The sequence below is a fragment of the Neomonachus schauinslandi genome, chromosome 3 (genome assembly GCF_002201575.2).
Source record: "Neomonachus schauinslandi chromosome 3, ASM220157v2, whole genome shotgun sequence".
NCBI classification, from domain to species: Eukaryota; Metazoa; Chordata; class Mammalia; order Carnivora; family Phocidae; genus Neomonachus; species Neomonachus schauinslandi.
The window spans coordinates 12,584,440-12,607,517 of record NC_058405.1 but is presented as its reverse complement, the minus strand read 5'-3'; the positions used below and the strand labels follow the sequence as shown (position 1 = coordinate 12,607,517).

General features: G+C 48.2%; 1 protein-coding gene across 1 annotated transcript in view; it reads right to left on the bottom strand.

Moving 5' to 3' along the window:
* The window catches only part of STK24 (serine/threonine kinase 24), a 111,237-nt gene that overhangs the window by 56,892 nt on the left and 31,267 nt on the right, over positions 1 to 23,078 (bottom strand). Inside the window, 1 exon segment of the mRNA XM_044913530.1 lies at positions 6,348 to 6,578. Coding sequence (XP_044769465.1) covers positions 6,348 to 6,578 — 231 coding nt within the window.

Sequence of the window (23,078 nt, the reverse complement as noted above, 5' to 3'; positions counted from 1 at the left end):
GAACAAAAGTCACCCAGAAAAGCATCTTTCAGATACCACTGTACCCAAAACACTGACATTTCAGAGCTTAGCCTACTAGCACAGAGAGCATAAAATCACTGTCCGGAATGTGGACACATCCTGCTCATAAAGCTCACATGCAGTCTGGCCACAAAAATCACACGGGCAGGGGCGCCTGGGTGGCTCAGTCGGTTGGGCGACTGCCTCCGGCTCAGGTCATGATCCTGGAGTCCTGGGATCGAGTCCCGCGTCGGGCTCCCTGCTCGGCGGGGGGTCTGCTTCTCCCTCTCCCGCTCCCCCCTCTTGTGCTCTTTCTCTCTCTCAAATGAATAAATAAAATCTTTAAAAAAAAAAAAATCACACGGGCATAATCATGGTCTGTGAGATTGTCCAAAATACCCCTCGGGATACTTCCCAGAGTCTGAACTCCAACCCTAGAAATACCATTCCTTCTACCTATATCCTGGGACAAAAGGTCGCGGTTCACTCCATGGGCAGCACTGTCTCCACCATGGCACTAAGGACGCTTGGGCTGGGTGACTCTCTCTTGTGGGGGCCGTCCTGGGCTCTGCGGGATACGCAGGAGCATCCCTGGTGTCCAGCCACTACTGCATCCCCCCAGAAGCGACAATTAAAAATGTCTCCAGACATGGCCACAGGTACGGGCAGTGCGGGAGGGGGCAGTCTGGGGCAACCGGCAGGAGGTACAGAGAGGTACCACCCTACTGCATTTAGGTGGCTGGGCTGGGCCCCAATTTCACATGCCCTTCTCTGTTACAACCAGAGAAAGTCCCATTCTGCATAGTGACTCCTAACAACAGGAGAATCCCGACTTTCCTCTCTGGCCCTTTAAATCTGCCTTGTTGACTCAAGTTCAACTGAGCTGCAATCACTGCTCATGCGCTATACTGACAGTATCGCATTTTCTGTATCTCAGTGAGAATGTGCTGGGACTCTCTGCCGTCAAGGCTAGGAAAGGCATGAGCGAGAAGGAACCCATGTGCTTATGTAAGAATTCCTGAGGCACAGGAAGGTTAATACACATACCAGGCATACATGGGAACGGAAATGCTTCCCAAAACTAATAATCCATCTATATCCCTAACTATGTCTGAAACCAGGTCAATACAAAAGCAGGATGTACCATGGGGCAGGCGGTTGGGAAAAAAGTGTGAGTGAAGATAAATTCAGACATGTCCCAACAGGTATGTTTATTATCATGTCACAACACTCTTATTTCATCTCGGAGATTAAAAGATCATGAAGTTATAATATAGTATGGGGAAGCAAGAGACTGTAGTTTTGGTTTGGTTTTGTTTTTTTCTGGAGATAAAGCATAATAGGCTGATTATATTTCCAAACTTGGATGCTTCTGAAAGTCAAGGGAGAGGCCTTTAGTAGTCACAGTGGGACAAGAAGCATAAGCGTAGTGGGTGGATGGTAACCCACCCAGCAGCCTCGTTCACAAAGATGCCAGCCATTTATACATGTTTTTCTTTTACTTCTTTTCCTAAGAGCAAAATGACTGTTTTTTCTATTTCATCGGGAACTATTTTCCCTTTGGAAAAGGAAGAAGAAGAAAAAGACTTCAGAAGTCAAAATAATTTAACTCTAAAAAATCATTGCAAAGTGTTCTTGTAATGTACACAACACAGCCAACCCTTTTACCAGCCTAATTTCTATTTACGTACAGCACTTAGTTTTCTAAAACTCATCAGGGGACTTTTCCATATTAGTTTTCTAGTGAATCTGATGAGTAAAACTACCCTAAAATTTTTTAGAACTGAAGAATAACTTAGTTTTAGGTTGGGGACCTGAATTCACTATTAAGACACCTACTCACTCCATGGACATGTTTCCTTAGTATTAATACTACAACAAAAACAACTAAGATAAACACAGCTTTTCTGTTTTCTGGATTTTTTGCCTTGCACTTGATTTGCTTTGGTTAAGCCGGCTTAATGTTTGAAAATACTAAGTAATTTATTATAAAAGAAAAACGATAAACCTAATTTTTAGTATGCTAATAATCTGTTTTTAAGACTCATGAATTTTGGGGGCCACCTGGGTGACTCGGTGAAGCGCCCGACTCTTGATTTCGGCTCTAGTAATGATCTCAGGGTCGTGAGATCAAGCCCCACCCCCCGCCCCACCCCTAGTTGAGCTCTGCACTCAGTGGGGAGTCCTCTTGAGATTCTCCCCCTCTGCCCCTCCCCCCTCTAAAAAATAAATCTTAAAAAAAAAGACTCACGAATTTTGAGTCATTTGGCACAGGTAACTTGTCTCTTATTAAAAAAAATTATCATTTGCTAAAGATCTCCTACACGCCAGGCACTTTATCTATATGTTCTCAATCTTGATCAGTAATCCCGCAAGTGAAATTTCTGTTTCTACGTTTTATCCCTGAGGAAGTTGGCAGCCTAAAGAATGCACGGACAGTTAAGTACCTATGCTAAGATCCAAGACTAAAATCCTGGCTTTGGCTCTGTGAATCTCAAAGTGGAGATTCTAATAACCCGCTTATCTCTGCAGAACAACAGCAACAACAAAAACACTTAAGAGATCTGTGTAGCTAAAGAGGATGAATAGCACTTGTGAACGCTGCACAAAAAGAAAACATGCTTAGAATCCTATATAACATCATGTCCTCTGTTATGATCTTACTATGTCTTTACTGCTTAACTAAAAAACCAAAAAATTCTCTCTCTCCTCCCGCACACCACCCAAAGCACCCCCCCCCCACACACACACACAGTTTCATTATGACCTTGTGTATGGTATTTTTGTGACAGGAAATTCCAGTGGTTTATGGTTGTGATTCAGAGGCTTCTGGTTAATTAAATATTCTCAATGGTTTAATTTCCCACACATTAAACACCTGAACTACAACAAATGCAGTTCTTCTTTGGTCCCTGGTAATCTTTAAGACCCATCGGGGCTTCAGATTCATCAACAGAACCTTAAGCTCTCATCGCTGAATTATTCCCTCTCCTCCTTCAACCAGTTTCTGCTCATTTCTTTCTTCGCCCAATCTTGTTTTTGTTTTCAATCTTTGGGGGACAAACTTGCTACACCGCAGTTCTGTGATTTCATTACAGCCACACAGTAAGAAATCAGCTCCACTCCCCTCATCTTCAGTAACATTCAATATATTCAGACCACTGCTTACCTATTGTGCTTAATCTCTTTTTCTAAACCAGATGATTAAAACCAATGGACACATAGTTAGGGGACCTTTAAGTGCTAACCCAATACAAAGAAACCAGTTTCTGCTCATTTCTTTCTTTGCCCAATCTTGGTATGTGAAAGTCCTTAACACCAGGTGAAATGGAAGGCCCTCTCTCCCATCAGCCCTTAAAGAACTAAGAATATTACCTCTGAATGCTATGGGGAGTTCTTAGAAGGGCAACAAAAACCACAGAAAGCACAGTAATTTTCAACTTAGTGTCAAAGACCCACTGACCCATCCGTCTTAGGTGTCAATTTAATTTGTATCTTACCCAACAGTTAGGAATTTACGAACCTAAACTGGCTCACCACTGAGGCTCTTCCTCTGGGCCAAGGGACTTCGTGAAACTGTTATACAGGAACCAGCAGATAAGAGTCACAGGTCTGGATTCTTGTCCAGCCCAACTTAACGACAGCTACTATTGTTTAGCTAGAGAAGTTCCTTTATGTTTTTAATCCAATTAGACAGAATCCGGTTTTACATGGTTTAAGAAGCCAAGGTCAAGTTTTCACAATGGTGATGATACTATTTTTGGCATTCTTGAGGCAGTTCTAGTCTCTAAAAGACAATCTGCCTAGTAAAATAGAAAACACTCTAGACAAAGTTATCCGAACTTTTCATCCTCCTGAAGACAGTCAGTGGAGAACATCATTCCGGGAGTTATTCTACTTCCTTTACAGAGTAAGTGGCTTTGGAAAGGGACGGCTGGCTGAGCACCAAGCCCATTGCCTGCTCCAGGAAGCTCGTGATGAGATGCTCCTTCCCGGCCTCTCCATAGTCAGGTGTGGTGGTATGACTGGGGACTGGCCAGGGGAATGTGGGCAGAAAAAACGTGTTCCATATCTAGGCCTGGGCACACAGACACTTCTCACAGGAGTCTCCATTTTAGCTCCCACAGTGACTTAAGGCCCACGAGCACAGCCATGCATGGAAGGTGGAAGGAAGAACAAGAAAGGAGGAACCAGGGTTCTTCAATCACTGTCTGGAGGAAAACTGCCCATAAATCAGGACTACCAGCAAGCAAGAAATAAACTTGTATCACGTGTGAGCTATTATAAATTTAGGGGGGGTTATTCTAGCAGCTGACATCACTGGGCAACTCTGGATCAAGGTGAGGCTGACTTGAAATATATGTTCTAGAATCAAGTCACTCAAGCAAGAACAGGACATACCAGACGGAATCTCTAAACATGTACAGTCAACACCATGTTTGGCCACAATAAAGCAATCTATTCCAGCACACAGTAAAAATTTTGCTGGAGAACTGGGTTGAAAAAGATACCTTTGAACCACTGATCCTTTATTTCCATAGTTTACTATTAGCTGGCATAAATCACCAAAAATTTGTGAGAACCTTCCACCCTTCCTTTGCCAAAGGTACCATGATTCATATTAAAATATAACATCAACATACCACATGAAATGCAACTCTGAATTTACTATAAAACTACTGTCAAAGTCATTTCACAAAGAATAGTAAGTGATCTAGCAGACAGAGTTCAAGTTGAGTTTCTTCAGCTATTTGTTTTTCTCAATAGAAATTTAACATCAAGATGACCTTTGCTTTCCTGTATGGAAGTCACACGTGTTCTCTTGGACCATGACAATCAAAGCATACAGTGCTTCCCTCTCTGCCCTGTCAAGACCCAAAGTGGATGCACCCCACCCCAACATCCATTGTTATCATTGGCATACTTCCTCCTCCTTGCTTTGACCTCAGTGAATATGTCCTTTATTGCAAGGTAATTTCAGAGATGGGGTATGAATAAATTAAGGAAGGACATTAACACTCATTAAGTAGCTACCACATGCCAGGTATTTTTGCATACTTGATACCATTTAATCTTTGCAAAAATGAGGTATATACCATAATTTTCCATTTTACAAATGAGGAAGCAGGGAAATTTTTTAAAAAACAAATAAACTTGCTCAAAGCCACATGCCAAGACAAGCAAGATTCAAGTCTAAGACGTCAGACTCCAAAACTTACTCTTTCCATTTTAAAAGGCTGCATTTGGCCTACGGCAGACTGCCATCCTTTGCCATTTGAACCTACGTCATATTGCCAAAAAAAGACTGATTACCACTCGATTTTTATTTCTTTAAATATTTAAGTGAATCAATGGGTTCTCAAAATGTCCATCTTTCCACTTATACCTTATTATCCCATTTCCACAAAATCAAAGCCTGCACTGTCCCTTCTGACAGCAGAGTAGGTGTTGAGCTGCAACATGAAGAATTTAGAGGATAAACCCGGGTCGGAAGGAAGCCTGGCCATACATTCTCTGGGCTTACCGCTGCCTCGCTCTCGGGAAGTTCTTCCTACCTATGAAGTTTTAGTTTCCACAAGAGTTATTTTAGAATTTTTGTTCACCAATTCTTAAGATTTCTAAAACCCCACTTCGGAAGATACTACACTGTTAAGGTCAGTAAAACAGGCATAAGTCAAGGAACCTGAAACCCAACGGACAGCCTTTTGCTTTCTTAGTGGTGTAACCGGGGTGTCCAACGACATCTAAAATGGCCCCAGGAAGGACTGGAACACCATTCTCAATGCTTGTCTTTCCTACTCACAGAACTAGGTGAAATCAAGGACAATGTGTAGTGTTGTACTGTAACTCTTTTAAGTAATTATTTACTTACCTAGAACTCTTCAAAGTCAAATGTAGATGAACTAGCTCACTGAACATTATCAGTTCCAGCAGTTTTTAAAACATTAAACTGCATTCGATAACTGAAAATATCAAAAGGCTAATATTCTTGGGTCAGCATGAGTTTCTACGATAAACCATGCTAAATTTATGGTTTTACGGGGATCAATTCATGGTTGTCGTTACAATACCTTCAGAATAAATGTGTCTTTGATGACAAAGTCCCACTCAGAAATACTTTCCTCCTTGAAAGGGAACGCCGACAAACACTTTAACCAAAATATATTTCTATAGGTGACCTTTAAGATGATAAAACTATCAAAGCCAGGTTCTTTTGATTGCAAAGGTCAGAACATTTCTCCTTCCTCTGAAAGCCTGCTGTGCTACCGACATCCTTCACGTCCACTGCTCCAACTCGGTCAAGCGCCGCATCATGGGAACAACGCGTTCTTATTTTCAAGCCTTACCTTCAGATAGGATCCATAATATTTGGTTACATATGGACTGTCACACTGACTCAGCACTGTGATTTCTTGTTGAATGTCCTCTATCTCATCTTCAGCTTCTTCCAGATCAATGATTTTTATGGCAACCACTTTCTGAGTCCGAAGGTCAATGCCTTTGAACACCTCACCAAAAGAGCCCTTTCCAATTTTCTCCAGTTTTGTAAAAAGCTCTTCTGGATCTGCTTTCAGGTTCTGTAGGAGAGAAGGAAAAGAAGAGAAACTTCAGTAACTCACAAGATGGGGACGGATTTTTTTTTTTCCTTACAAACATACAGAACACAGTCTTCCAGTCCTTTTCATTTAAGGGTCAAGGCTGGTTGTGACCACAGCTCTTCACACTCAGGACACAGAGATTTCTAAACCTCACCTCTATGAAACCCGGCAAGTGTGCAAACGAGAACAATAACCCAGTTATTAAATAAAAACCAAAACACTTATTTCAATGCATTAGGATATATGGATTTACTGAAAAACACTCTTATTTAAGCAAATATTCCACTTTTCTCCTTCTGCTTCCCCCTGCCAAATTTTCTAAGTTCAGGTTGGTATATACTGTAATATAGGTTAACCAGCACTTAATCATTTCCTAACAAGCCATGTTTGAAGTCCCGCAAATGCAGTCCTACGCATCTTTTTTTTTTTTTTTTTTTTTAAGATTTTATTTATTTATTTGACAGAGACAGAGACAGCGAGAGCAGGAACACAAGCAGGGGGAGTGGGAGAGGGAGAAGCAGGCTTCCTGCTGAGCTGGGAGCCCGATGTGGGACTCGATCCCAGGACCCTGGGATCATGACCTGAGCCGAAGGCAGTCGCTTAACCAACTGAGCCACCCAGGCGCCCAGTCCTACGCATCTTTACCTACAGTACTACCTTGACCTAAATATTTTAACCAGATCCCAGGAAACAGTAAGAACCTGTTTTCTTTTGTCTCGTAGACATCGTGCCCTTGAAATTGCTTCTGAAAGCTCTTAATCACTAGCGTGATTAGGTGAACATACACACACTGTGTACATTTCCAAGGGGACTCCCAACACCCATCCTAACGGCTCCTTGACCAGAAAGATGTGTGAGCAGCTGAGTTCTCAACAAGCAGCAACCTGTCAACCCCAGGGGGTGCCTGGAAATGGTATGGGGTGAGGGAGGGTGTCTGTCTCAAACTGAGGGGCGAGACTGACATTCAGCAGGGAGACTTAGGGCCACTGCCTATCTTAGCACGAGGAACCACCCAGCCCAAAATACTGCCGGCACCACCCAAAACCCCACAGAGTAAGACAGGACCCTGGGAGCCACCACATTACACACCTTCCCTCAAAAATGCTGCCCATGAGTGACAGGATGCCAGGCCCACCCTCAAAGTCTCCCAGTCCTTGTAAGGAACAGAAACATGGAGAAGGAAGGAAGATGGGGAAGGAGGAGGGCTGAAAAAGAGAGAGGATAACAGGCACAGGAAGAGGAGGTATGGAGGGGGGAGATCAACACAGAATTACAGCAATGTTGGCAGCACTGTGAGTTAGCGGAGCTCTGTGGGCCAACCAGGCACTAACCGCTAATTTGCTTTCAAGGTGAAACACACAGAGTTCCAAGCAGTGCCTTATGAGGAACTGCTGAACCCCAGCCCGCCCATTTCCAGTGTGGAGGTGCTGCTTTGTGCTACAATGTGAACCCCGCAGAAATAACGTACCCTACTAATACATGCGCACTAAGTCATGGGTGGGCTCACGGACGCCAAAGAGGCCCCGTTTTTGAGAACTGCACACTGAACAAGGTAAAAGCTCACAAAACCCACTAACTCTATCAGTAAAAATGAACAAAGTAAGCAAGAAACGCATCCCGGGTTGCCAGGAAAAAGGAACATGAGAGAGACCACACCCATTTTCAGCAGCTAGAAACTCCCGTTTCCAAACCCCTTCCCTTACCTCCTTCCCTCTGGGATGAGCGGGGGTGACCCTCCTTTTCTTCAAGGCCAATCCTAAGCGCTGAGCTTTGGAGTCCATCCTTCTGACCCCTGGGCCGTGGCTTCATCAGTAGCCTGCTTCGCTGCTCCCTCTTCCATTCAGCCCTCTCTACAGACCCATTGCACTTGGCAGCCTGCTCGGGTTTCTCCCATTTGAAAAAACAAACACACTGGGCTTCCCTGGTTGCCTTCCTCCTTCACCTTCTCCTTCCCTGAGAGTTCCCTGCAAGTCACTGGGTCCAGCCAGGTGCCCCGCCCCTCGCCGGTCCCTCTGCAGGCCGGCTCCAGCTCTGGCCACCAGGGCTGCAGTGCCTAATCAGATCCTCCTCCACGAAGCCCTCCCTCTGGTAACTTTCCAGTCCCCTGGCATCTAAACCCTGCTCTGCACTTGTCTCCTCCCCATCCCCCCCTGCTCCCAGAGGAGTCTTCCCACCTCCGCATATGACAGGCATTCCCCCCTGGGGCTCCACACTGGCCCTCCTACCCCTTGGCTACTTCTCCCCATGCAGTTTCACGTTTGGGGCTGTGTTTCCCAAACCTGGCTGGTCAGAATCCCCTGGGACACATGAGAGATCCCAAAACTCTCAGTCATCCATAGGGCAGGGGTACATAATCCATATTTTTCTAAGACCCCAATTAATTCTGATGAATAGCCATCTTTGAGGAAAAATGGTTTTAAATTTTCATGTATATGGTAACTTCCAAAATTGCCAGCTCCAGCCCTGCCTTTTGAATTTTAACTCCTAAGATCAATGACTTGCTAGATATATATTTCTACATGGACACCTCAAGCTAAAACATAACTGAACTGCACTTGTCCTTTCCTTGAACTGGCCAACCCTCCCACACTACCTCCTTCACTAGACTAGAAGCTGAGGGAACTCAGGGACCATGTTTTACTCACTTTTATACCCATGTTCCTGGGCACAATGACTGATGGCCAATAAATGTCCCCGGAGCAGAAAGAAAGCCCCAGCCTTACACTGACACAAACACCATCTGGGGTAGATACTACAAAGAATATCCTAAATCAGAGGGACAGAGAGCCCAGGAAAGACGGAGTGGGGATGGCAACATCTCCAGCTTGCAAGGGTAAGGAAGCAGTAGTAAGAGCCATTTGAATTTGCAGGAACAGTGGTTCTCAAGACTTTGGGGCATCAGAATCACCCGGCAGGCTTGTCAGAACACAGACCGCCTGCCCTCCCCCCGCCGCCCCGGAATTTCTGGTTCAGTAAATATGGTGTGCAGCCCAAGAAGCAGAGAGCACCCAGGTGACGCAGACTCCACCGGTCCAGGGACCACACTTTGAGAACCACTGCTCAGGAGACCTGGGGAGAGAAGCAAAGCAGCCCTGACAAGCAGACATGCCACTAAGACATGGCCTGTTTCAGGTTAGCTAACCTGACACCCCTCTGTTAACTGTTCCATCCCCATGCTAAGAAGAACAGCGGCATTTCCTTTTTGAGAATTAATAGAAAATGAAGCCAACAAAAATGTATCCAAACTCCCACAATGTTAGAGAGGATAGCGTGGGAGCCTGCTACCAAGGTAACTGCCAATTAATCGCATCTCTCTATGACCATGCCCCTTTGCAAAGTGACTGGCACTCCCTCACAGCAAGAAAGAGCCTACATCCCCATCCCGATTCTGGGCAGGTCTTGACACATGCTCTGGCCAACAGAATGTGGGGACTTCTAAACCTAGGCCCCAAAAGGGCTGGTGAGGCTGGGAACGAACGCATGTGGGAGGGACCCACTCAGCCCCTGCAAGCACCGCAGCTCAGGTCACCCCCAGCCCCACCACTTGCTCACTGCAGCCACTTGACAGCCCCCAGCAAAGGCCAGCCAAACTGCCCTGTCATCCACAGAAGCATGAGAGAGAATAAATCTGTTGTTTGAAACCACCAGGTTGTGGTGGGTTGGTTACTCACCACCACCAACAGACACCACAGTTTATGATGCTGAGAAGGAGCATGCTGGCCAGACAGCGTGTGCCGGGCCGGACCTCAGAGCTGCCAGGGACCGTTTACTGCTATATGCCCCTCGCTACCCCCACTCTTTAAATAAGACTATTTGCTGCTGCGGTTACCTTGTCCCAACCTTGCCATGTCTGTTGGTTGGTTTGTTTTGGGGGTATCTTTTCAAGTCACAGCTCCCTGAATCAAGAGAAGCCAGATCTAAGGAGCTGCAACCTGGTGGCCCCACCACGGCCATCCTTGGCTGAGGCAGGCAGAGCACAGACTTTAAGGTCGATGCTGTGCCACAAGGGAAGGGCAAAAACGGGAGATGAGTATATCCTGCAGGTGTAAAGGACACGGATCCTCAGGGACAGGAAGCAAGCTGGTAGATTATTACAGTAACAACTCCATCCCCTTATGTCCACGCCCCAAAGCCACTGTGCCCCTTGCCCCCACCAAGAGGTGGCCTGAATCAGGGCTGGCCTTGGGATTTCCTGTGACGCTGGGCTCTTTCCAAGGTTAAACCTTAAGAGGCCCTAGAGCACCTGCCTTTGACCTCTTGGAATGTGTCCATCGGCACAAAAACAGGCCTGGGCTAGCCTGCTGGAGAGGTCACACGGAGAAGAACCAAGACACTAGCCACAGCCCGGGGCCAAGTGCAGACGGCCAGCACTCCTCCAGCTGACCACCAGCACATGAACGAGCCCAGGCAGGACCCACAGGAAAACCCCCAGTCAACCCCAGGAGTCATGAGCAATACTCCAGCATCACTGTTTCAGGCCACAACACTCTGGGGAGAGGTTACACAATAACAGGTGACCAATTCAACAGAAATCACCCATCACTGCAGGAGAAAAGTGTCCATCCTGGGGGAGGGGAGCAGGTACAGACAGATGTTCTCTACTCTGGAGGAGTGTTTCATTTTAATAAACTGCCCAATTTTCCTTTGGCCTGACGCAAGACCCAGCTGTTCACACTGCTGCTCGGGCCCTCTCCCCCAAAGCCCTTTCCCGAAGCCTGTACCCATGGAGTTGGCGGCCGCTGCTTTGTATCGCATCTGCTCGAGTTTGGTGTCAGTCCCCACTCTCTGCCACTGTGTTAGCAGCTGTAAACCAGGCTCCAGACTGTCCCTGGCATGAAGGGAGACATCTGCTAATACAGTGACAGCAGGGGACTCAACAAGCAGGGTCCCTTGCCTTTTGGCAATTCATTATCAGGCCGTGTGGCCCCACGGCCATATAAGAAAACCAGTGCCAACAATGACCTAGTTCAGAAAGCAACATCAGCATTCTGCTGCCAGACTCTATGCTACGAGCAAAGCAGATCTCCTTGGTAAAACAGGGGCCATCCCGCCCGCCATCTTGAGGATTTTCTTTCCAGAAAAGTTTATGCTGGGAGCGCCTGGGTGGCTCCATCCGTTAAGTGTCTGACTCTTGATTTTGGCTCAGGTCATGATCTCAGGGCCATGAGGTCGAGCCCCATGCTGGGCTCTGTGCTGGGTGCGGAGCCTGCTTCAAATTCTCTCTCCACCCCTCCAAAAAAGGAAAGGTTTATGCTGAACTAAGCACTGGTCATCATCGTAGACGAGAAAGGCCTGCCGGCGCCTCCCCCGACCTATCCCACCTGGCTGAGGGGCAGCAGGGCCCCACTGCTAGAGCCCCAGCCAGATCCCAGGCAGGAGTCAGGACACGCAGTGGCTCCGCCTTCTCGGACGCGGGGGAAGGTCGGGACCCTCCCGCCAACATCAGAACCTCTCCTGGATCAACAAGGCTGGGGGGCCGGGAGCCCGGGGTGGGGTGCTGCCAGCACATTAACATCCCACCCCTCACGTCCTGGACTTGTCACTCAGGAATATCACTTAGGCCCACCCAGTGCAGATTCCCATCTGCACAGCTGACCTAGAGAGCCTCGTTCTGGGCCGAAGGAGGAAGGAGAGGCTTCGCACGATGGAAGAGCGTGGATCTCGTTTGTACATTTACTAAACAATATGACCCCATAAGCTTCTCAACATCTGTAAATCTTTGTTTCCTCCTCTGACAGAAGGGTCAAGAGCACAGAGAAAGAACAAGAGAAGTACCGGTGTCTCCAGAGAAAAGCACTAAGGAGAGGGCACATAGCGCCTTCTCACGGTGCCAGGTGACACACAGACGGTGCCAGGTCTGCCCCGAAGGCCGGCCAACACTGACGGTTCTTCTCTAGTCACGGCTCCCCTGTGCCCGCAGAACCGCCCCCAGCTACGTCCAGAGACAGTCCGGGAAATGACACTTTCTCCCTACCACCACCAGGCTGCCTGTCTCATTAAACCTTAGCTACCTTCTGGACCTTCCTACGCACTCACACCTTGTCTTGTTTATTTTTAATTACAAGATCTAGAGAAACCAGAGCATTTGTTATAGTTAATCCTATTAAGGTCGGGATCCCTAAGAACTGACCAAAATAAGTGGAAGATGCATTCCCTCGGTGCAAGGCTCAGGCACAAGCCTGGGCTCTGGAAAAGCTCCTAAGCCCCGACCCCACAAGCCTGGAAAACCTTCAGGGCTCAAGAACTGCGGGAAGAGCCACAGAGCCAGGGCAAGTACCCCAGGTGAATCCAGAATCAACAGCTGCACAGAAGCTTCTCACAGATTAAGATATGGAAGTTCCGGGGTGACCAGCTACCCTAACACCTGGGATCTCCTCGAAGCCCCAGCCACAGGAAATGGGCAGACACGGCACAGCAGAAGTTAGCATCCCGATGCCCCACGGCATCAGCGAGGGCAGGCCCACCTGCACCTGAGGGATCCCTTTGGAAAGAAAATCTACGTGTGCAACGACCTGCTCCCCACTCCAAGCCTCAGAGAACTGCAAAGCTGTGTCCTCCTGGAGCTCAGGCTTCTGCAACAATTCATAATCCCTTGAGAGAATTCATTAAAATAGTTCTAGGATGACAAGTATTTTATATTTTTAAACCTGCATAGCTATTACTGTTTTCTTTGGATCGTTTCTGGCAATGAAAAATGCATTTGGCATTACTAATCAACTTTCAAAGCTCCTTGGCTTCAGCTGTCCCACTTGCATAGCCACGCCATACTACACCGCTCTGGGTTAAAGCCAAGCTTTGCTCTTTGTTTCTCTCTGAGAAGAAAAAGGAGCCAAGTTTGATATGTTCTAACACTTGCTACTTATCACATTACTGTCCCTGCGGCAACAGAGAGCGCAGGATGGGGTGGGGGAGTTGTGGCAGGTGGGCCCCATCCCTACCTCTGAATCGGGCAAGCACCCACTCAGGAACCGCAGATCTGTCCCCCCAGAGCAGAGCTCGGCCTCAGAATACCCCCCCAACCAGCACCCCAGGCAGCCACCACCCGTGCAGCAGACGGGCACCCAGCTGGAACTACATGCCAGCCCGGTGCAGCCCCGCCACCCACATGCCTCTGCCCCGGCTGCTCACCGTCCCTTACCTCCCGAATCTGCCCAGCTCTCCCGGCCCCAGCGCACCCAAGGCTACTAGCATTACTGTCTGCCGTTTCCAAGCTGCGAATTCCAGCCCCTAATTCCTCTCCTATCCCAACCTGCAAACTGTGCCCATCTTTCTTCTGGAATGTCTCTCCATGCGGTGCCCCCGTCTGACTCCACAGCAGCTGCGCCTCCAAGTGACCCTGCTGGCGGACTTCAGCTTCCTCAAAGCCCAGGGTTTTCCTTCACTGCTTAGAAGAGCTGCGGACAATGCACCATCTCGAGACTGAAGTCACAGACACTCCCTGTGAATCTAAACCCCAGGACTCCTTGCTAATCCCACTTTCTGACACCACCCCCCCTGACTCTCCCGTCACCCACCTTCTCAACACTGTCTACGAGCACCAAGGGTTGTATAGTGTACGGTTCCATTTACAGAACATTCTTGAAGTGACAGAGTTAAGAGTGATGGAGAACAGCTGCGGGGTAGCTGGGGGAAGGGATGCAAGAGATGACAGGCAGATTTTTTTGTTGCAATGGAACAGTCCTGCATCCCAACTACACCCAAAAAAAAAGTACATGCAAAAACTGGTGAATTCGGCCTAAATTACGTCTGCACCTGAGCTAACAGCATTGGGTCAACATCAATTTCCTGGTTTTTACAGTGTAAGAAGCTGTCACTGGGGAGAGCTAGGGAAGAGTACATAGGAACTACAGGGTTTTTTGCAACTTCTTGCAAGTCTTAAAAGTATCTAAAAATAAAGTTATTACTAATTCTTAAAATTTTTTTTAAAAAGCCCAATCTCAACTTTGTGTCCTTCTATACCTTCTTTCTTCTGCAACCCAAAGAGGCCACCATTATTTCAACTCTCTCGGCGGGAAATTCCCATTTATTGCTTCATGCCACTCAAACCCGACCACTCCCTTGAGCAAAGGCAGTGGCTCCAGTCTCCCGGTTCCCAGAGCACATTTTTTATGCTGTGGGTAGAAAACCATATTAACAACATTTTACAGGTTTTCCCACTCGAGATTGTGATCAACCACTAAAGAATGTATCTTATAATCTCACCAACCTAACCCAGCAAAGAGGTGAGCAGCAAGACAACATCCAAACTTCCTTAGAAAGGAAAGAAGGAAGAGAATCTCAAGCCGACTCCCCTTCCCAAGAAGGAAAGCCACAGACATATTCAAACAGTCGAAAACAAAAACCCAGCCCAAATCCAGAGCATTACAGGGAGGAGACCAGGAAAACGTAGGCATGGCCTAAAAACTGACCCAGTGTGGACCCAACAGCTGCTTTGCTCTCATTTTGCACAATCTCTCATTTGGGGCAGCAGCTATTTAAGATCTGGAGAGATGAGACCCAAAATAAACTATTGGGCAGTTATTCGGAACTGTCCCTCCCGATGCTTAAATTACCTGCCAAAAACTATGTTTTCAGGACTTGGGAGTTTTTGGACTTGGAGTCCAAACACAGGAGTTCAGATCTCTGCTGTGCCAAATCACTAGTAAGTTACTGAACCACCCAAGTCAGTTTTCACAACTATAAAATGGGCTAACAGTACACTTTTTAGGATGCTGAAGAGATAAAAGAACATAAGGAAAACTGCTTTTGCTGTAGTTATTTTTGGTGTCAATACTGAGCTGTTCTTTCTGACAGTGCTTGGTCATGATTCAGAAGTTTCTTAAAAGCCTTTCACTTGAACTGGAGACAGAGGTAAAGCCCCAAATCACTGCACATTCCACTGCACTATCCTAAAGTCAACGAAAATAATGAGGCCTTCCCTCCATCAGGAAAGGGACAAGGGAAATTCTAGGAGGCCTGAGGGAGCATCGTCAGAAAGCAAGAACGAAACACCTGCAAAACTCCTAAGGTGCAGAGGCCAGCCCTGTGGCGGCCACGTGTGGTGGAGGTCAATGAACCACCAACCAGGGGAGCCAGGGGACCCGGCCGCCGGAGAGAGCACTGAGCCACGGATGCAACATCCCCACCTCCAATCAAAAGGCTCTGAGGTCGGGCGCCTGGGTGGCTCAGTTGGTTGGGCGGCTGCCTTCGGCTCAGGTCATGATCCTGGAGTCCCGGAATCGAGTCCCACATCGGGCTCCCTGCTCGGCGGGGGGTCTGCTTCTCCCTCTGACCCTCTCCCCTCTCGTGCTCTCGGTCTCTCATTCTCTCTCTCAAATAAATAAATAAAATCTTTAAAAAAAAAAAAAAGGCTCTGAGGTCTAAGAAATGATGCCGAGAACTATAAACAATGAGAACCTTCTGAAGACCTTCAGTTCCTATAATGGTGACTACACTATCCCATAAAACGGACACAGAAGGTATAGGCTCAACTCCACAGGCAGTCTCAGAGGAGACTCAAAGTTAGATGAGCACAAGCAACTTTAAATGGAAAAGGAGAATTATGGCCAAGAAGGAAAGACGCAAAGGCACTGCGGGGGGTGGGGACACACACGCCCCAACACACCCAAGCACCTTGTCAAGAGGCTCATGTGGTTCCCAAACAGAAACACAATTTTAGAGGCACCTGGGTGGCTCAAGTCAGTTGAGCATCCAACTCTCAGTTTCGGCTCAGGTCATGATCTCAGGGTCGTGGGATATAGCCCCACATCAGGCTCTGCATTCAGCGGGGAGTCTGCTTGAGATTCTCTCCCTCTTCCCCTCCCCCCACTTGTGCTCACTCTCTTCTCTAAAATAAATAAATCTTTAAAAAAAAAATAGTTTTAGACAGTTGGTGAAAAAGACAGCCTACTAAAAATTCCTGAGCAGAAACTCAAACCTAAGAGTTTGTCTTGCAAAACAAGCCAAAGATTAGAACACGTAAGGCAGCTACATCCTGACACCCAGAGAGGAGCCAGAGACCCAGAACTCCTGGCCTTCCCCATTTCGCAAGTTAGGGAAAAGCTGCAGTTGGAGGCCATCAAACTCTGGTCTCAGATGTGCCCTGGGCAGAATGAAGCCCTAAGAAAAATGACAGAGTGCCTGCTCTGAAGGAGGGATCCCCTCCAGTCGGCAGCGGTCATGTGATTTTCCAAGGACACAGGGTATATGACACGCTAAACTGTAACCCATGGCCATCTGCTTCCAAAGTCTGAGCTCGTCACAGTCGGGTTAACTGTCCGATCTCAGCTCAGGTCTTGATCTCATCAGGGGCGTTAAGTTCAAGCCCCAGGTTGGGCTCCACACTGGGCGTGGAGCCTATTTAAAAAAAAAAAAAAAAAAAAAAGGCGGGGCACCTGAGGGGGCTCAGTTGGTTAAGCGTCTGCTTTCACTCAGGTCATGATCCCAGGGTCCTGGGATCGAGCCCCGCATCGGGCTCCCTGCTCAGCGGGAAGCCTGCTTCTCCCTCACCTGCTGCTCCCCCTACTCATGTGCATGCATGCTCCCTCTGTCAAATAAGTAAATAAATCTTTAAAAAAGGAGCAAAGTTTGAGCATGTCCCTCCTCACCTCCCAAGCTCTGACAGCAAAATACGAGAAGACAAAAAATTCAAAAGACCCAACTGTCCCCCTGCAGCTACACTACTGTGTGACTCTGGGCAAGTCCTTAACTTCTCAGTACAATAGAACAATGATGCTTCAAGTATTTATTTACCTCGCAGGTGTGTCAGAGGATCAGATTAGCCTAAGTGTGAGAGAAAAAGTGAGGCATACTGGTGGTGACTTGTTACCTTTGCTGGAGCTGGGGTGCACTCTCAGCAAACACATCTAAGAACAAGTGAGGTCATCTTTAGAATAGCACTTCCTTTTGGAGACATTTTTAGAAATCACTGGAACACTGGCCAAAACACTTACTGAAAACATACCATTTATAACACAATGCAACACAGTCCCAAAGAGAGATTTAAAGACTATTGTCATTTTTAAGTACGGCTTAACTTAATATTTTTTTTTTTTTTAAGATTTATTTATTTATTTTAGAGAGACAGAGAGGGAGGGTGGGCAGAGAGAGAGGGAAAGAGAGAATCCTACGCAGCCTCCGACTGAGCATGGAGCCTGACACGAGGCTCCATCCCAGGACCCTGAGATCATGACCTGAGCTGAAATCAAAAGTCAGCCACTGTCTGAGCCACCCAGGCACCCCTTATTCCTATTTTTTAGTACAAATTGTTCTTCTCATAAATAAGACATCTTACAGCTAATTACCAGCAAATAAAATGCCCTGAATACCCATCTCATCAGATTAATCTAATGGTTACATTCCAGGAGGCATTCTGCGCTGAAAGTAAGATGGGGGAATTTGTCTAATCAAGCCCATGAACCTGTAAAGGCTTTTTCCCATTCTAACGAGTTTAAAGCTCACTCTTTATTGGGATCTCTCCCATGCCTTCTCCATCTGAAAAAAAAAAAAAAAAGCTGCCCTTTTAATGAAATACATACAAGAATATATACATACAAACCCACTATAATGTCTAAAAGACCCCCCCCCAAAAAAAATGCCTTTCCATGAGTATTTTCCCAGAAATCCTTGCAATGTCTGAACCCCCTTCAGTTCTGGGAGTGGACGCAGCAAAGAAACTCCGTGGTGCACCCCTGGCCTCCTCCCTTGCCTGGAAAGCCCCTTGCACACTTCTGGGAAGGATGTCCTGCTTTCAGGGAACTGAATCGTCACAATTTAGCACATCTCCCCCAATCAGATCGCTGGGCTTCCCCCCTGCAGCCAACCCTAGACACATTTTGACACAAACACCACAGGGGAACCTTGAGCTCCTCACTTTGACTCGGCAAGGGAGTCCAGGTCAGGACTTTGGTTTTCACACCAAATACTGATTCAGGACACAAGGGCTCCTCTTGAGGACGAGGGACAAATGTGCAGAATGGTTTCCTACTTAGTCAGCCTGCACCCCTCAACAGTACAAACGGCAGTCATGACTTGCGGCGGGAAGAACAACAAACCACCCCATGGTATGTGCCGTCTCCAAGATGGTGCCAGCCTCCTTCAGAACTGAGCGAAAGCCACAGTGACCAGAACACGGGGCCGGGAGAGCCTGTGGGCAAGGGCGCAACAAAGACAGCAACTCTACTTGCTGCGCCATCCCCAGCAGCGGCTGACGGGGGGGGCCCCCTCGCTGCGTGGGGGGACTGATCTCAACACGGGCTGCACGCCACAATCACCCTGGGCCATGAAACCCAAAGCTCTGGGGATGGGACCCCAGCATCAGTATTATTTCAGGCTCCCCAGAAGGTTCCACGGTGCAGCCAAGGTTGAGAACCAGTGGTCAGGTGCAGGAGATTGCTCCAAGTGCCCCAGTCATGCCCAGAGAACTTTTTTCCCCTGCTCACCTGCTTTTCTCCACCTGGGAAGGAATCACATCAGTGACGAGGGACGTCATTAGGCCTGGGGTGTGTCCCCGAGGCTCAGCCTTTCAATCTTCTCTACGTCCCTCCCCCGCCCCCAGCCCTCCTAGTAGCGAGTTGACCTTGCAACAAACCCATTCTCAGCCTCTAGCCCCAAAGGGTGTTTTGTGTATTAACTTAAGTTGGTTCATTTAAGGTCTCCAAAATAAAAACTTTTTTTACCACACAAAGACCTTTAAATAGCAAATGGCTTCAATTAGCTCCAAGAACTGACAGATTTTTCCAATCCTCAAAAGAAAAGTCTCATTCCTAGCTAACTGATAAAAGATCATTTTGTAATAGGGGGCCTAAATCCCAGGTATGTGCAGAAATCTGCTCTGTCCGCATTACAATAAATCCACTAACCAGCACAGGAGAAGACACTCCAGGCCTGGCTCCGGAACAGAGCACTTTCTCCTCTCAGTGGTAAGCCCCGGTCTCTCCACCTGAGCTCCCTGAGCCATTCCAATGTGCCTACCCCCACACTCTGGCTTGGACAACACATTTCCCCCGTCCTGTACACTTCATTTCAACCCTGCAACAGCCCCATAATCTAGAAGAACTCAGTAAATATTCTACGGTACTTGGCAAAAAAAATGTTTTTTTAGAAAAAGGGATGTGAAACCCTATGAATGTTGACGTCTAGACCTACATACCCACAGCACCAGGAGTTTCAGGAAATCCTCGTACCAGGATCTACTCATCTGTAACTGGATATTTGTTTAAGGTAGAAACTGCTTAAGTTTTAAAAACGCAAATACAAGTTTTTAAAAAAATACATTAAATAAGAGAAAAAATGACTGTCCCACCTAGTTGAATCCACTGTTTTGGCCTCCGTTTCTAATAAATCCCCCCCCACACCACACATACACACCCGTCCGCTACCGTAGGAAACCACCGTCTGAAGCTCTGTGAGGTCAGAGCTCAGGGAGAAGCCGCTCCAGGGAGAGAGGGAGAGAAAGCTCAGACCCGCGTGCCAGGGAGGGAGAAGGTCCAGGCTCTTTCCCAGCGCAGACTGGGCGAAGGTCCTAGGGCTCTGACTGCCTGCTTAGTGCCAAAGGCTCACCCACAACCCTCACCGCTCACTAACAGCAGATGGAGAGGACACCCGGGCCTGGGGCTCCAACTCGCCCAAGGTCACCAACAGCGCAAGTCACAGCCGGACTGAGCTTCCGTGCTCCAGAGGCCCCACGAAGTCAGCCCCTCCGACCCCCTCCAGGGGCTGCTGGGCACCCTTTTCTTCCATGAAAGGCTCCCTGCTGACAGATGAAGGCCAGGGGTGTCTCTGGGATGATGAGCAGGCCCAGACACCCAGGCAAAGACTGAAATCAGGACAGTTTTGTTGGGCAAGCACTTGATGAGAAACACATAATGCATTCCAAATAAATTATATAGCTCACTGAGAAATGAATGCTGGCACCTCCTTTATTAAAACCAACACAAACAGGCCACGGAAAAGATTCTGACTGTACCCTACTATAATAAGCCCTGACAACAGCCACCCCCACTTCCAAAGCTCCTCCATCGAGGGCTCTGTGCTAGGCGGTCTTCCTAACTATGCCTTTCCAGACCTCACAACCACCCCAGGAGAAAGAGAACTCGATCCTCATGATGCAGCCGAGGGCACCTGGGTGCTGAAGGTAAGTCACGTGCACGTGGTCCCCCACAGCTAGTCAGGGGTTTCAGCCCCGCTCTCTGTGCAGCAAGGGTCAACCTCCGTGTGGGAAAGTGCTTGTAAGCTGCAAGCTTGGCAGGACGCCTGGCTGCGAGGAACCTAGCTGGCCAGGTGTGCCCTTGGGTTATCACCATGGAATTTAATCAGCAGAAGGAGCGCAATCCGATGCCACCCCCAATTCCCTGCAGGTGAACTCACCTTCCCGTATTCTGTAAAAGCTTACGGTAACGAGTATCAGGGAACGCGGACTCTTCTACAAAGCAGACCAAATAGTTTTGGTATATTTATATTTCAATCAATAATCACATTTCCTTTACCTGAAAATCCTCAGCTTTTAGAGGCATTAAGGGGAAAACAGACGAAATAAAAATGCTAAGGCGATGAGCAAGGTTGATTTGGCCCAAGTAAGATTACACGCCTCCTGCCCACCGGGGGATCATGGAGCGGCGTTCTCTCCCCAGGAGGGACAGCGAGGGCGCTGCCCATCTCCCATTTCTCAGAGGTCCTGCCGCTCCGACTCAGCAAGTAAGACAACCGTCAAGTCAGCGGTCCTGGGTGATGCTTGGGAGGGTTAAAGCCTCCACGGGGCAGCAAACCTCTGCTGGGAGCAGACACACAGTAAACACCTCAGCTGCGGCGGCCAAACAGTCCCTGTTGCTTACATTCTTCTCTTCCCTCCTTTGAACTCTTTACAAATGGAAAAATCGTCTTAGCTCATGAGCTGACAAAAGTGGGCTAAGGGCAGCTGTAGTTTGCCCATCCCCAGGCCAGGCCACCAAGAGGGTTAATACCTAAGACTCTGTCCCCCGCCTGCCGTACCGGTAACACCTCCTGATCCACCGAAGGAACCCGGTACCAGCTCCCAGTGCAGGACAGAGCTGTCTGGGACCTCAGAAGTCCCTGCCATGCACCCCTCAGCAGAACCAAGCAGCACACCCCCGCCCAGCACACCCCCGCCCCCCCCCCATCCTCACTGCCATGCCCCTTCTCTGGTCCTCCAGCTTCCCAAAGGGAAAGGGCTAGTCTCATCATCTCCTCACCCAACCCTCGGAAGAAGATACTTTTACAGGTGAGAAAATGGAGGCCCGAAGAGTCTGTTCCTTACCCGGGGACACAGAGCCAGAAGGGGTGGTGTTTAGCTCTAAAGCCAAAGTTCTATTACTCTACACTGTGACCCCTAAAAACACCCATCTCAGATGGAACAGGCTACCTATTAAACACATTTACTTTTATACTTACGGCCAGTGACGGAAAACTCTTTGGGCCCTGGCCCCCAGGCGGGGTTCCGGTCAGACAGTGCTCTCAGGGAAGACCTATTCATCTTCCTGCACTCTCTAGTAACAAATACACGTTCAGTCGGGCGTGAGGTTTCTCCAGCCGAGGCCAGCTCTCACCTCTGGTCCAGGGCACGCTCTGCCTTCAACCGTGCCGTCCGTTCGTATCAGCCCCCCTGCTGTACAGAAGGGACGCAGGTAAGACAGCCCGGTGCCTGGCGTGTAGAAGGCCCTCAATACACGTCCACTGCATGAAATAAACGGGTAAGGCACCGTAGAGCCCAGAGGTCTCGAGGCCAAAGCCGCTGCCTTAGCAGAGGCGCGGCAGACAGACCCTCCTGGATTAAAGAACCAGCGGACACATGCCCGGGTGCCTGGCCTCCCCGGCTACAAGCCAGTGGCTTGCATCCAGCCTGCTTGCTTACAGCTGAGACCGTCAGTGGCTTTCAGGCAGGAGGCTCTGCGCTCCCTGGTGGGGAATGTTAAACAGGAAGCAAGAAGGAGCCAGACTATTTCTAGTCCTCATGTGGGTACATCTCCACTGCTTTACCCTAACGGTGGTTAACAGACCCTGGAGCCCGACTGCCTGGATTGGATTCCCAGCTCTGATGAGGGACCCCGGGCAAGATACTGAGTTGCTGGGGACCTCTGTTTCCTCTTCTGTATATGAGGACAATAAAAGCACCTGCATCGAGGGTGGTGGGAGGTCAAATGAGTTCATCAATGCCAAGGGCCTTGGCACCAGCTCTATGAGTTACCGGCATTATCATCCCCCCGCTACACAGTTCAAGGTTCAGCTCAAGCTCAGCACCAGCAGACGCTACCCTGCAGATTTCACCCGCCTCACAGCAGATGCTTGCTTTCTGTCCTCCTCATCAGTGTCCCTAATCCACGGGGACTCCACAAATTCTCATCACTTCTAGAACCTCCTTCCTGAGAACCACACCAGATTTCAGTTTTAATTAAAGAAAAAAGTGTTAGGCCCTAAGCCAAGTGTTTGGCCCAGGTGGTATTTCTTATCCCTTGTCCCTTTATCTGCACCTTAAGTCGACCTTCG